The sequence below is a fragment of the Python bivittatus genome, unplaced genomic scaffold, assembly GCF_059951505.1.
Source record: "Python bivittatus isolate LINGU-HERP-01145 unplaced genomic scaffold, Pbiv_v1 ctg000020_np1212, whole genome shotgun sequence".
Lineage (NCBI taxonomy): Eukaryota > Metazoa > Chordata > Lepidosauria > Squamata > Pythonidae > Python > Python bivittatus.
Window position 1 is genome coordinate 79,195,013 of NW_028277030.1, and position 12,115 is coordinate 79,207,127.

The following is a 12,115-nucleotide window of genomic DNA, read 5'->3' on the forward strand; positions in this document are numbered from 1 at the left end:
GGACCCCATTCGCTTCCACGGTCTACCAGCAGGACGACCGATTTTGCCCGCACCTGCGGCCAGACAGGAGAGGAAGCGGCGGCGGCGGCGGCCCCCCGCCACTTCCACCCCTCACCCCGCTGCAGAACCGCCCCTTCTGCTGCGAGGGGAGTTCGTGTCTCGCGGAACCCTCTCCAGGGCACCGGGAGAAACCCTAAATGACACTCTGCCCGCTCCCCTCGCTGGTGGCCGCCGCGCCTCTCCACGGCTCGCCTGCTAGGAGCCGCTCTGGCCGGCGTCTCGGCTGCTCTCCGAGGGAACTACGCCGCTGCGAGCGAAAAGCCCTCCCGCCCGCCATATTGGTGCTCGCGCCGCAGCTATTGCGTGTTTGTCCCTGCAGCGCCAGCGGAGCCTGCCTTGGGGCGGCCCAGCGGAGTAGGGAGGAGCCCCCTTCCCTGACCCGTCCGCCCCCTGCCCCTCCGCCACCCCGTCATGGCGACGAGGCCCGGTGGCCCGTGAAGGAAGCCGACCGCCGTCACCCCAGCGGAGAACAACCCCCTTTCAGCGCGGCTCTAGCCTTTCCCTCCGCCACAACATGGAGGCCGTGAAAGCTTTTAACAGCGAGGTCTGTCTTGGGACTCTGAGGAGGGGGTGCGGGAAGAGACTCCTGTCGCCTGAGAGCAGGGAGGGGTGCCGCGGCCGCTTCCATTCTTCTGCAATACTACGGTGGAAGAGAGGCCTAGATGCTCTTGAGGGAACCGGGCTAATGGAGGGAGGAGGGAGGAGGAGGCAGAGTGGGGACGGGGGGGGGCCCTTCCTACTTCCACTGGGAGAGTCGCAATTCTGATGGTGTAACACGAAGGAAAGGCAGGGCTGGAATTAAGGAGGGAAAACAAACCAGCTGGTTTGTTTTTCTGGCCCTTTACCTCTCGTTTGGCTAGCTTCCCCCCCCCCCCCCATTTCCTCTCAACTACATTTTCTGCCCCTTCTGAATTCTTCCCCTGCCAGGGGCGTTTTCTCCAACACCCTCCCGAAATACAGTTGTGCTAGCTTACATTATAGAGCGTATGAACACCGCAGATGAAGGTTTGGGTCTGCTGCATCCACCCTTAAAATCCAGTGTATCAGTCTTTGCTTACTAGGTTGTGTTTGGGATACGGAGACAGCAACACTCTGGATGATGGAAGAGGCCTAATACAGTCTGCACCTCGATTAGCCTGTGAAAGCAGCACATGCACAACTCAGGAAAGGGTATCTTAGGAGTTCTGCTATATATGCAGAATATTCTGCCACATGGGGGAGTGACTTAATTTTAGCCAATCAGAACTGCTGAATTGATAACAACAGAGGCTATTTCATTTATTTTGGTTAATTTGGAAAAAAAGATGATAATGGAAAGATAGGAAATACAGGTTGCTGAGGAGGATAGTCTATTTCCTGAACATAAATATTGTTTACTTTGCTTCTATTATGCAAATACTATACAACTCTATTTAGCAAACTGATTTGATACTATGAAAAATTAACTTTGGGGGAGTTGTAAAAGGAGAAAATAGTACACATTTGTTTTATCAATGAGGAATTCAGTTGGAGATTATTAAAACTTAGTAGTGCTATCTCTTTTAAGATCAGTTTGCATGAATTATTTCTGCAATTATGAAATTATATGATATGTAGACTATTTGGATGATACATGGAATTACAGACTAACCAACTCTTTTATCTTCATGGCTCATGTCTTGTGAATTCATGTCCTGTGTATTCAGAAAATTGGATTAAGTAAACCATAGTTCACTTAAATATGGGTGTGTCATACAAATACAGACGTAATATTGAATGAATGGGGTGATGTTGTATTGAACCTGGTGGATTTACTTCTGAGTAAATAATACATAGAGTGGGCTAAAAGGCTGATATTTACACATACTTCAGAGTAAGTCACATTGAAAACCATGGAAATTGCTTCTCAGAGAACATTAATTGGATTAGACTATGACCATATATATAAATTAGAAATTAAGTAGTATAAACATTTAATTTTATGTGAAGTCATTTGTTTTCAAAAAAAGATTTCATGTATGTTTTAGGTGTTCTAAGAGTGATAATGAAAATGTGTTAATTTATAGCACTAACTGTAAATTTTTTCAAGTGTACAGAGAACTTCTATATGTATCATTTGTGGTTAATATTAATTGTCCTAAAATATCTAAATAAGCTCACTACGACATACATACATATAGTATTGTAACGTAGAATTGTAATCTGAAAAAAAAATCAGTAAATTTGACTGAACTCAGTGGAATTTACTTTTGAGTAGACAGATATAGGATTGCACTGTAAGTCTATTTTTGCCTGCATTTAGGTTACACCTATGGAATAAGCACTATTAGATTTAATAGTATTTACTTTTGGCTAAACATGCCTAAAATTGCATTTAATGAGATTTAACCCATGAGATTTACATCCAAGTGTACGTTTATAGGATTGAATAATAACTCAGCTACAGATTATTGGTATCTGGCTTGGCACTAGATTCACATAAAACACTAACCATAGTACACTATGATTTCCAAACTGTAATGGTTCGGTTGGTGCAATATTCTGTGTGAAACCAAAAAATGATAAAATTGCTTAATGTGAACCCTTTACTTTAAGCTGTTCAGAATTTCTCAGTGCTAACCCCCAAGTTGCACTAGAGGGGTAATAATAGCTAATCAATTTGCAGGATTGTTTTAAGGATTATAATCCAATGTATGTGAATCACTTTGAGTGTTTTAATGACATATAATGTGGTTAAATACAGTAGAAATACACACACACACATTTATTTTGAAAAATTCATTTTTTTATATAGATGATTTAATTCAATTAGTTTTTAAGTTAGCAAGAATAGGAGGGCAGCAGGAAGTAAATAAAACCCCAAATTCATAGTAAGTGAAATAAAATATTCTAGACAGTGACCATTTTATACAGTGTCAGTATTAAAGAAAAAAGTGCATACATGCATCAAATTAAACTTTATATGCCATGGAAAACATTAATGTCCACATTTTAGGTGTAATTATTCTCTAATGCTGCAGATTGCTTTTTATATACAAATGTTCATCCTGTGCATTTTAAACATTTTTTTAAAGCATTCAGTAGTTCTAAAATACAGAAAATACTGAATAAGAAGATTTTTCCCCACTGTTCTCCAAAATTTCCATTGCAGTTTTTCATTTTTTTTTCCTGTATGTTTTCTTTTACAGGTCCTCACATCTCTAGCCGCCATAATTTATACTTGTATAATATACAGTGGGGCAAAAAAGTGTTTAGTCAGCCACCAATTGTGCAAGTTCTCCCACTTAAAAAGATGAGAGAGGCCTGTAATTTTCATCATAGGTATACCTCAACTATGAGAGACAAAATGGGGGGGAAAATCCAGAAAATCACATTGTCTGATTTTTAAAGAATTTATTTGCAAATCATGGTGGAAAATAAGTATTTGGTCAATATCAAAAGTTCATCTCAATACTTTGTTATATATCCTTTGTTGGCAATGACAGAAGTCAAATGTTTTCTGTAAGTCTTCACAAGGTTTTCACACACTGTTGCTGGTATTTTGGCCCATTCCTCCATGCAGATCTCTAGAGCAGTGATGTTTTGGGGCTGTCGCTGGGCAACACAGACTTTCAGCTCCCTCCAAAGGTTTTCCATGGGGTTGAGATCTGGAGACTGGCTAGGCCACTCCAGGACCTTGAAATGCTTCTCACCAAGCCACTCCTTCGTTGCCCGGGCAGTGTGTTTGGGATCATTGTCATGCTGAAAGACCCAGCCACGTTTCATCTTCAATGCCCTTGCTGATGGAAGGAGGTGTTCACTCAAAATCTCACGCTACATGGCCCCATTCATTCTTTCCTTTACACAGATCAATCGTCCTGGTCCCTTTGCAGAAAAACAGCCCCAAAGCATGATGTTTCCACCCCCATGCTTCACAGTAGGTATGGTGTTCTTTGGATGCAACTCAGCATTCTCTCTCCTCCAAACACGACGAGTTGAGTTTAGACCAAAACGTTCTACTTTGGTTTCATCTGACCATATGACATTCTCCCAATCCTCTTCTGGATCATCCAAATGCTCTCTAGCAAACTTCAGACGGGCCGGGACATGTAGTGGCTTAAGCAGGGGGACACATCTGGCACTGCAGGATTTGGGTCCCTGGCGGCATAGTGTGTTACTGATGGTAGCCTTTGTTACTTTGGTCCCAGCTCTCTGCAGGTCATTCACTAGGTCCCCCCATGTGGTTCTGGGATTTTTGCTCACCGTCCTTGTGATCATTTTGACCCCACGGGGTGAGATCTTGCATGGAACCCCAGATCGAGGGAGATTATCAGTGGTCTTGTATGTCTTCCATTTTCTAATTATTGCTCCCACAGTTGATTTCTTCACACCAAGCTGCTTGCCTATTGCAGATTCAGTCTTCCCAGCCTGGTGCAGGTCTACAATTTTGTTCCTGGTGTCCTTCCACAGCTCTTTGGTCTTGGCCATAGTGGAGTTTGGAGTGTGACTGTTTGAGGTTGTGGACAGGGGTCTTTTATACTGATAACAAGGTCAAACAGGTGCCATTACTACAGGTAACGAGTGGAGGACAGAGGAGTCTCTTAAAGAAGTAGTTACAGGTCTGTGAAAGCCAGACATCTTGCTTGTTTGTAGGTGACCAAATACTTATTTTCCACCATGATTTGCAAATAAATTCTTTAAAAATCAGACAATGTGATTTTCTGGATTTTTTTTCCCATTTTGTCTCTCATAGTTGAGGTATACCTATGATGAAAATTACAGGCCTCTCTCATCTTTTTAAGTGGGAGAACTTGCACAATTGGTGGCTGACTAAATACTTTTTTGCCCCACTGTAGCCATCTTTTAATAAGTATTCTTACTGCCTTTAAACAAGTTTTCTTTATTTTTTCCCCATTATTTCCCTTTTCCAATTTATATGATACTTACCTCATTTATATCTTACTTTCTTTGAGTTTAAGGCAGTTTAACTAAGATTCCTAGGTGTTCTTCCATCCAGGTATTTCCTAGACATGTTTAGCTTCAACAATATTGTAGAATCATGAGCTTCTTCTGGTTTCACTCAGACTAATTAATTCTGTACCCAGAATATTGAGAGGGAAAAATCAATGCTGTTTAAATAAAAGGGTTGCTTACAAAAGAAACAACACACATCATGTGGTAGATAATGGACTGGAATATCCTATCTATAGTATCTATAGTAACTTGGAAGTAAATCCTTTTCTTCTATAGTTAAATAGTCTCAAAATGCTAGCAAGGCTTCTTGTGGGCATTAGTGGCCTCTATGTTTCTTTTAAATCAGAAGTAGGCAATCTGGTGTCAGAGTTTTGTAATACCACCTTCCAAATGCATTGGCCAATGAACTGTGTGTTCTTTCTTTCTTTCTTTCTTTCTTTCTTTCTTTCTTTCTTTCTTTCTTTCTTTCTTTCTTTCTTTCTTTCTTTCTTTCTTTCTTTCTTTCTTTCTTTCTTTCTTTCTTTCTTTCTTTCTTTCTTTCTTTCTTTCTTTCTTTCTTTCTTTCTTTCTTTCTTTCTTTCTTTCTTTCTTTCTTTCTTTCTGCTTGCCTGCCTGCCTGCCTGCCTGCCTGCCTGCCTGCCTGCCTGCCTGCCTGCCTGCCTGCCTGCCTATCTATCTATCTATCTATCTATCTATCTATCTATCTATCTATCTATCTATCTATCTATCTATCTATCAAAAATAGCTGTCTACTGACAGTGCTAGCCAAGTCTTGCCAGGGTTATAGTCAAAAACATATGGAGGAGCATCTTATTGCCTTCTGGGACTGGTCATGTTTTGAAAATGATTTGGAAAAATTGCTTTGGAAGGTACAGAAGTACAAGTACAGTATCTCTTTAAAGAAGATGATTTTAAACTCATTAAAGCAGCCATGACTTTTTCAAGCTCACATGGAAGATTCACCTCCTTTAAAGAGGTTCTGTGCTTGGGCTCCCAAGCATTCCGAAGCACATCTTCCTAATAATTTTTAAAACAAGAACAGCCTGCTGTTGTTTTAGAAAATACAACTTTTGTCTTTCCTTTTACTAGATCTTGAGACCATTAATTCAATCTTGCTATTTGTGTTTATTGTTGTTAATTGTATAATTGTTTATTCTACATGTTGAATGAATGAAAAAATATAGGAACAAATGTCAAGCTACTAATAAACTTACAGTGCAATGTTATCTATAAGTAAGATGGCATACATTAAGATTGGCATTCATTAGCAATTTTAAGCAGGAGAAGCCTAATAAGATTTGTAAAGAGAATTTGGACTGTTTGTCTGTGTTAATATTCCTTGACTCACAATCAGTTCTATTCACTCTATTTCAGCACCATGCTCAGCAGCATCAATGGCTGTTCTATGTTCCTCCCTGTTCATTTTACATGCTCATTTACAAAGTGAACCCAAAGAGATGGGCAGAAGTCAGTTAGATGCAAACAACCTTGAAAAACAGCTATTTTCTTAGAATGTGTAAGCAACAACAGTAGCCGTCCTTCAGGTTTAAGTAAAGTGTAGAAAGCATCTCTGTTGTTTCACCTTTTGCTAAAATACCTTAAAGATCTACCCACTGCACAGAGACAGTATATTACTGCCACTGAATAATATGTAATGCGAGCATTCAATATCCAATGAAGTTATTTTTATTTACTATAATAATTTATAATATTTATTATTTATAATACTTATATTAAGTTTCAAATTATTTTCTCAAATAGGTAAACAGTTTTGGTCTGAAATTTCAAATTTATTCTGAAACATACGTTTACAAAGATTTCCATTATGCAGTATGTAAGCTTGCTTCACATGTTGTATTCCTATAAAATAATAATAGGAATAGCTCAGAATTTTTTTAAAATAGACTTTACATTCATTGTTCTTCCATTTACAGACATATCAGACACAAAGTACTGTGTATAAACAGTCTGAAAAAAAGTGGCATACTTTTGATTATCCACCAGATTGTGGTTTGTCTAGCTGAGACATTAATAGATGTTAATACTTATATACTGTGAGCCTGAGTAACTGCTTATTAGGGATGTGTAGTTGTTTCAAACTTGTAATGGGTTGTTCTGACCATTTCAGAAATGTTCTAATCTTGAAATAGATGTCTTTTGAGTTCAGAGTGGGGTGTTTCAGGATGGGAACACTTCCAGAATTGTAAGAATATCCAGTTTTGCTAGAAACAACTGTTTTGAGTTCAAATAGTAGTCTTTAGAACTACAAACATTTAGAATTTGCAACGTTTTGCAAAACCCTACAGAATATTCTTTTTGCTGTTTTTATTAAAAATGCTCTTCATTTTGTTCTGAACTGATGGTAGAAATAGTTTGTTGAAGATTGCTTGATGAAAAATTATACAATAAAAGAATTAGATGGAGCATATAGCAGAAACTGTATTATATCTCCAGCAATTATATTAATTTTTCTAACTTTACAAATATTAAAGTTAAAAGATAGTTTGGAACTAAGTTTATTGATGGAGATGCTTTGGTTACTTGACTTCTTATTATATCATAATGTTGACAGGTAGAATTAAATTCCCTACTGTTCATCTGAGTACAGTAATAGTAAGAATAGTCAGAATATTTTCCCCTTTTTGAACTTCAGTAACATATTGGTAGGGTTTTTGTTTGTTTGTTTGTTTGTTTTGTTCACTAATAATAGTTTAATTGTGGAACAGTGTCTTTGTCTCAGATTATCGTGTTTTGAACATTCATAGTCATGTTTCTTATTCCATACTTTTATTTACTAGTTTATCTATCTACTTTAGAAGCTGTTGTCATCTATTTTATTATAAATTTCTTAAAGATGTAACTTTTTTTCAATTTTGCAAAAATTATGTATCTTTGAATGATAAGTTCCTTGTAGTGCATGCTAATTTTATTGTATCTGATTCATCAATTCTTGCTATCTTTTTGATCCTGTTCAGTCATAACAATAAGTCAGGAGTCCTGGCTTCTTTAATTGCAGTGTGAACAAGCAGTATGCTGATGCACACAGATTGTTTGTTACACCTGTGTACATAAAGAGCATAGTGTGACATCCAATCCCAGAATGATAGTTTATTATGCCCAAACAAGCTAAAAAAAGCTTTAAAAAGAGTTTCTGGTTGATGTCTAGATCTTGGCCTGTTTGGCTACATAAAACATAATCCCAAATTTGGTACCATGCTAAGTTTTCTTTGCTTAGTTGCTTATCTGCTTGCATGTGTGGGGGCAATAAATCTGTAATACAGGTTGCTTGTGCGAATACACAGCTTGTTCAAATCGTTCAGTAAGTAAAAAAAAAAGCTTATTTTTATATAAAATGTAGCCTTTATTTCTTATTATTAGTTGGTGTTTTAAGTATTTTCTAAATTTTTTGTGTAGCATTGTGACAGAATCTGTGTACCAGTCTGTTGGAAGTCTGCTACTTGTTAAGTATTTAGAACAGAGAGAGAACATGAAATATCAGATAGCACATTGTGATTTGATGATATATTAATGATATATTTTCAGGTGTTCATTGCTACTAAATGGAAATTTACATCATTATTTAAATTTGTAGATCAAGGCTATATGAATATCCTGTACAGGAACCAAGTAACTTGCTTTTGCCCACCACATCAGATATATTTTAGACATTTACAAAATAACATATTTCTACAATTCAAAAAGCATAATGCAGGCATCTTTATATTTTTATAGGACAGACCTATACCAGATGAACTATGATAATGCAGAAAGAACAGTAAGGTGAACTATTAGTGTGGTCACTTTTGGTACAGTATACTGGATTAAATGGATTTTAATTTAATTGAAGAGAATTCCTTTTAGATGCTTAATCTGTAGTTTATTTATTTATTTTTATTTATATGTCAAATTTATATCACCGCCCAACTCCCCCCACAAGGAGTTAATATCTCTCTGCCTGTATCTAATCTTCCTTCCCTTCCCTTCTTCCCTTCCCTTCCCTCTTGATATATATACATATTCTTAAAATATTTATTTATTTATGGCTGTAGAGGTAAAAGAAGAGAATCCTTTTATACTTGAGTTTTCTATCCAAAATTAATTCTGAAGAAAATACTACAAATTTTGCTAGAAAAGTAAAAATGATGAACACCTGCATCCCTTGCAGTCATGCTGGTTTCAAACTATACTGAGGTGAAAATGATAAACCAAGGCAATTTCATTGTTTAGCCACATACTTTGGGAAAGAAATGAAGGTAGAGCAGCTAGGAAATTAAAAAAAGAGTGAGTATGCAGCATCTAGATGAATGTTATTGAAGCGAAATTAAGAGTAAGTAACCACTAGAGATAATTTATAAACTATTTTGAGACTTTATGAATCATACCACAATTTAGACATAGAAGCCAGATGAGACAGTAATTCTATAAAAGAAAATAGTACCCAGTACTTCTGTCCACAATTTTAAACATTCTTAGAGCATTTTGAGAAGGGATCATTCCTGGGGGAAAAATGTGGTACTGCATTTTGGAAGAAATATTACCCACATATTCTAGGGATAAAAGGATGATGGGTGATGTCAGTTTGTTTATGTGATGTTATGTTTAAAATAGGTAAAAAGTAATCAAATTTGAAATATGACTAGGAGGACAAGAATTCTGGAATTTTCTCCTGTTAGTATTTCCCTTCCAAAGGTATATGTCAGTGGTCTTGCTATAGTTTGTGCAGGAAGTTGGCAGACAAATGAAACGTAACTAGAATGGCAGACAAATGAAATGTAACTAGAACAATAACTGTGTTTACCAGTACTGAAAAGCTATCATAAATGTACCCATTCTAAGATTAACTAAGTTAACTTCCTACCCGCATTTTTTTCTCCCAGTGCCCAAGGGTTTTGCAGATGTCTGTCACATTGCTGTCTATGGGATGTTCATCATTTCCTTTAAAAAAATTAAGAATATCTCCTTTTTTTCTGCCTAAAAATACAAAGTGTTCAGTTGGGCATTTGGACAATTTGAATTAAACTTCACTTTAATTGGTGTTTTTTTTATTTGATCTGACCATAACATTGTATTATGTGAAGTACAAATTATAACCTGTAGATGAATGAATGAAGCAAAATTAAGGGTAAGTGACCACTAAAGATAATTTATAAACTATTTTGAGACTTTTTAATTTTGTTTCAAAATTTGTTGTAATTAAACATCTGCAATAAAATATATAAAATCCAATAGAATGAAATCATACGTGCTTCTTTTCCTATATTGGAAAATTCCTTTTAATTCAAGATGCAATGTTATTGTTACCCTGAATCTTTATAAACAAAAGGCAACAGCCATCTGAAGCTAGGGCTGAACTTGTAGTTAGAACCACTAGATTGAGATATCTAGTTTTTGTTTTATGGCCAAATAGCAGAACACCATGAAAGTGCAAGTGTCTGAAAACTTGTTCTTTGATGTTACATTCTTACTAATTCTCTGAATATTAAATAATTTCTGATTAAGCAGAATTTTGGAACAGATTTTCTTGTTTCCAGGCCAGTACTTGCCTACTTTTCCACACTGAGTTTCTCCTTGGCTTGGCCTTGTTACCCAGTTTACTGAGAAAACCATCTGCCATTGTTTTTAAAAGGTGAATTTCCTGCAGAATTATTTTTCTGATTTCTGGAAAACCTAAAAGAACCTTTTGCTGATCCTTCCAAACAAATGTTTTAAAATATAGGCATATTTGATAGATGTGTAGTACAGTTTGCAGTACTAAAAAAAAGTTATTAGCATTACAAAGCTTATCTTACCTAAGGAAGGGGGGTGTTGTCATGAAGACACTATATTGTGGGTAAACCAGAAAAATCAGGACTGCCTTGCCTAGTTAACTTTCCTTTGGACTTTAGAGGGGTAAGGGCAACACCTGGCAGGATCAGCTTGCTTTGGCCCTCACTCCTATCTCAGCGTGGGAGGATGAGAGTGGATGAAGTCTGTGAGATCATTTTAAACTTCCCAAAATGTTCAGTAACAGAAGCTGTGTGGGGCTTTGATATTTGACTTGTGTTTCTCTTCTTGATAGAATTAGTTGCAAGCCATATATTAACAATGGTTCCCTGTGCTATGTTTTATGGAAAAAATGGATGATGTTGAAGGTGGAATTTAACTGTTAAACTTCAAAGCATCCCTGTATCATGTGGCAGAGTCAGGGAGGAATCTGGCTCCAGCCTCAAATTCAGTTTTCAGGAAAGTTTATCAGGGTTTGGGGTAGTTTGCGGTAACCTCATTGTCAAGGTATTTACTTCCTCAGCAGAGAAAAATCAAGCTCATAGCAAGAGTTCACAGTCATGCCCTCCCTATAGTGAGTGTAGCAAAGAGATTTTGTTTTGCTGCCTCCAGTGCATCTTCAAGCATTTGTCCAGCGCATCTTTTGTTGTCATCTACTCTGGAAAATGTCTTGCACTGCAGCAAATGTACACAATGTTTTGAAGTTTGCTTTTCTACATAATAATGTTTCAGATTTAATTAAAATATTCAGTATATCATCTAGCTCAGTTGTGTGGAATCTGCTTCGTCTTTTGCAACCTAAGGATATGGTTGTGACGCTTGTAGTTCACTCAACCATTTGCCTTCCTGACCTTTGCCCCTTACACATCATGTGAAGCCATTTGGCAGGAGTGAAGGGAGTGACTATTATATGAAAGGAAAAACCTCCATAAACCCAAAGGTTTATAGCTATCACTATTAATATTCCTCTTTGGGGCAAGGTGATTGAATTTATGGCTGTGATCCAACTATAAGCATTTTTTGAGATTAATACTTTTTATGTTGGTATTTCCAGCCACTGACTCCTTTATTATTTAATAAGGTTATATTGTTGTAATTTGCTTTGGGGTTTGCATAAATAAGTGTTTTTTCAATATTTTTTAAAGTATTGGGCAGGGAGTGGGAAATAAGTACCTAGACCTGAATCTGTCTAGGTTAACTCCATGCTTTTTAAGACTCTTGCATTTAAGTTGGAATAGGGGACTACAGGGAAGTAGGATGGCAATCTTTTCAATTAGCAGATCTGCTTGAGGCTTATAAATGGCTGAGATTTTACTTCCCATGTTTATGTAGGATCTCATGCAAAAGCACTGAAATCTTG

At 37.1% G+C, this 12,115-nt stretch overlaps 1 protein-coding gene across 3 annotated transcripts in view; it reads left to right on the forward strand.

Moving 5' to 3' along the window:
• The first annotated feature begins 291 nt into the window (after positions 1-291).
• SCAF8 (SR-related CTD associated factor 8) overlaps positions 292-12,115 on the forward strand; it is a 180,916-nt gene continuing 169,092 nt past the window's right edge. For 2 of the 3 annotated variants that reach the window (XM_088142318.1, XM_088142313.1), the window contains exon 1: positions 292-604. In XM_088142318.1, the coding sequence (XP_087998444.1) occupies positions 575-604 (30 nt within the window). In that variant the 5' untranslated portion in view covers positions 292-574. The remainder of the gene's footprint in view (positions 605-12,115) is intronic. The other variant, XM_088142328.1, reaches the window with a different exon arrangement.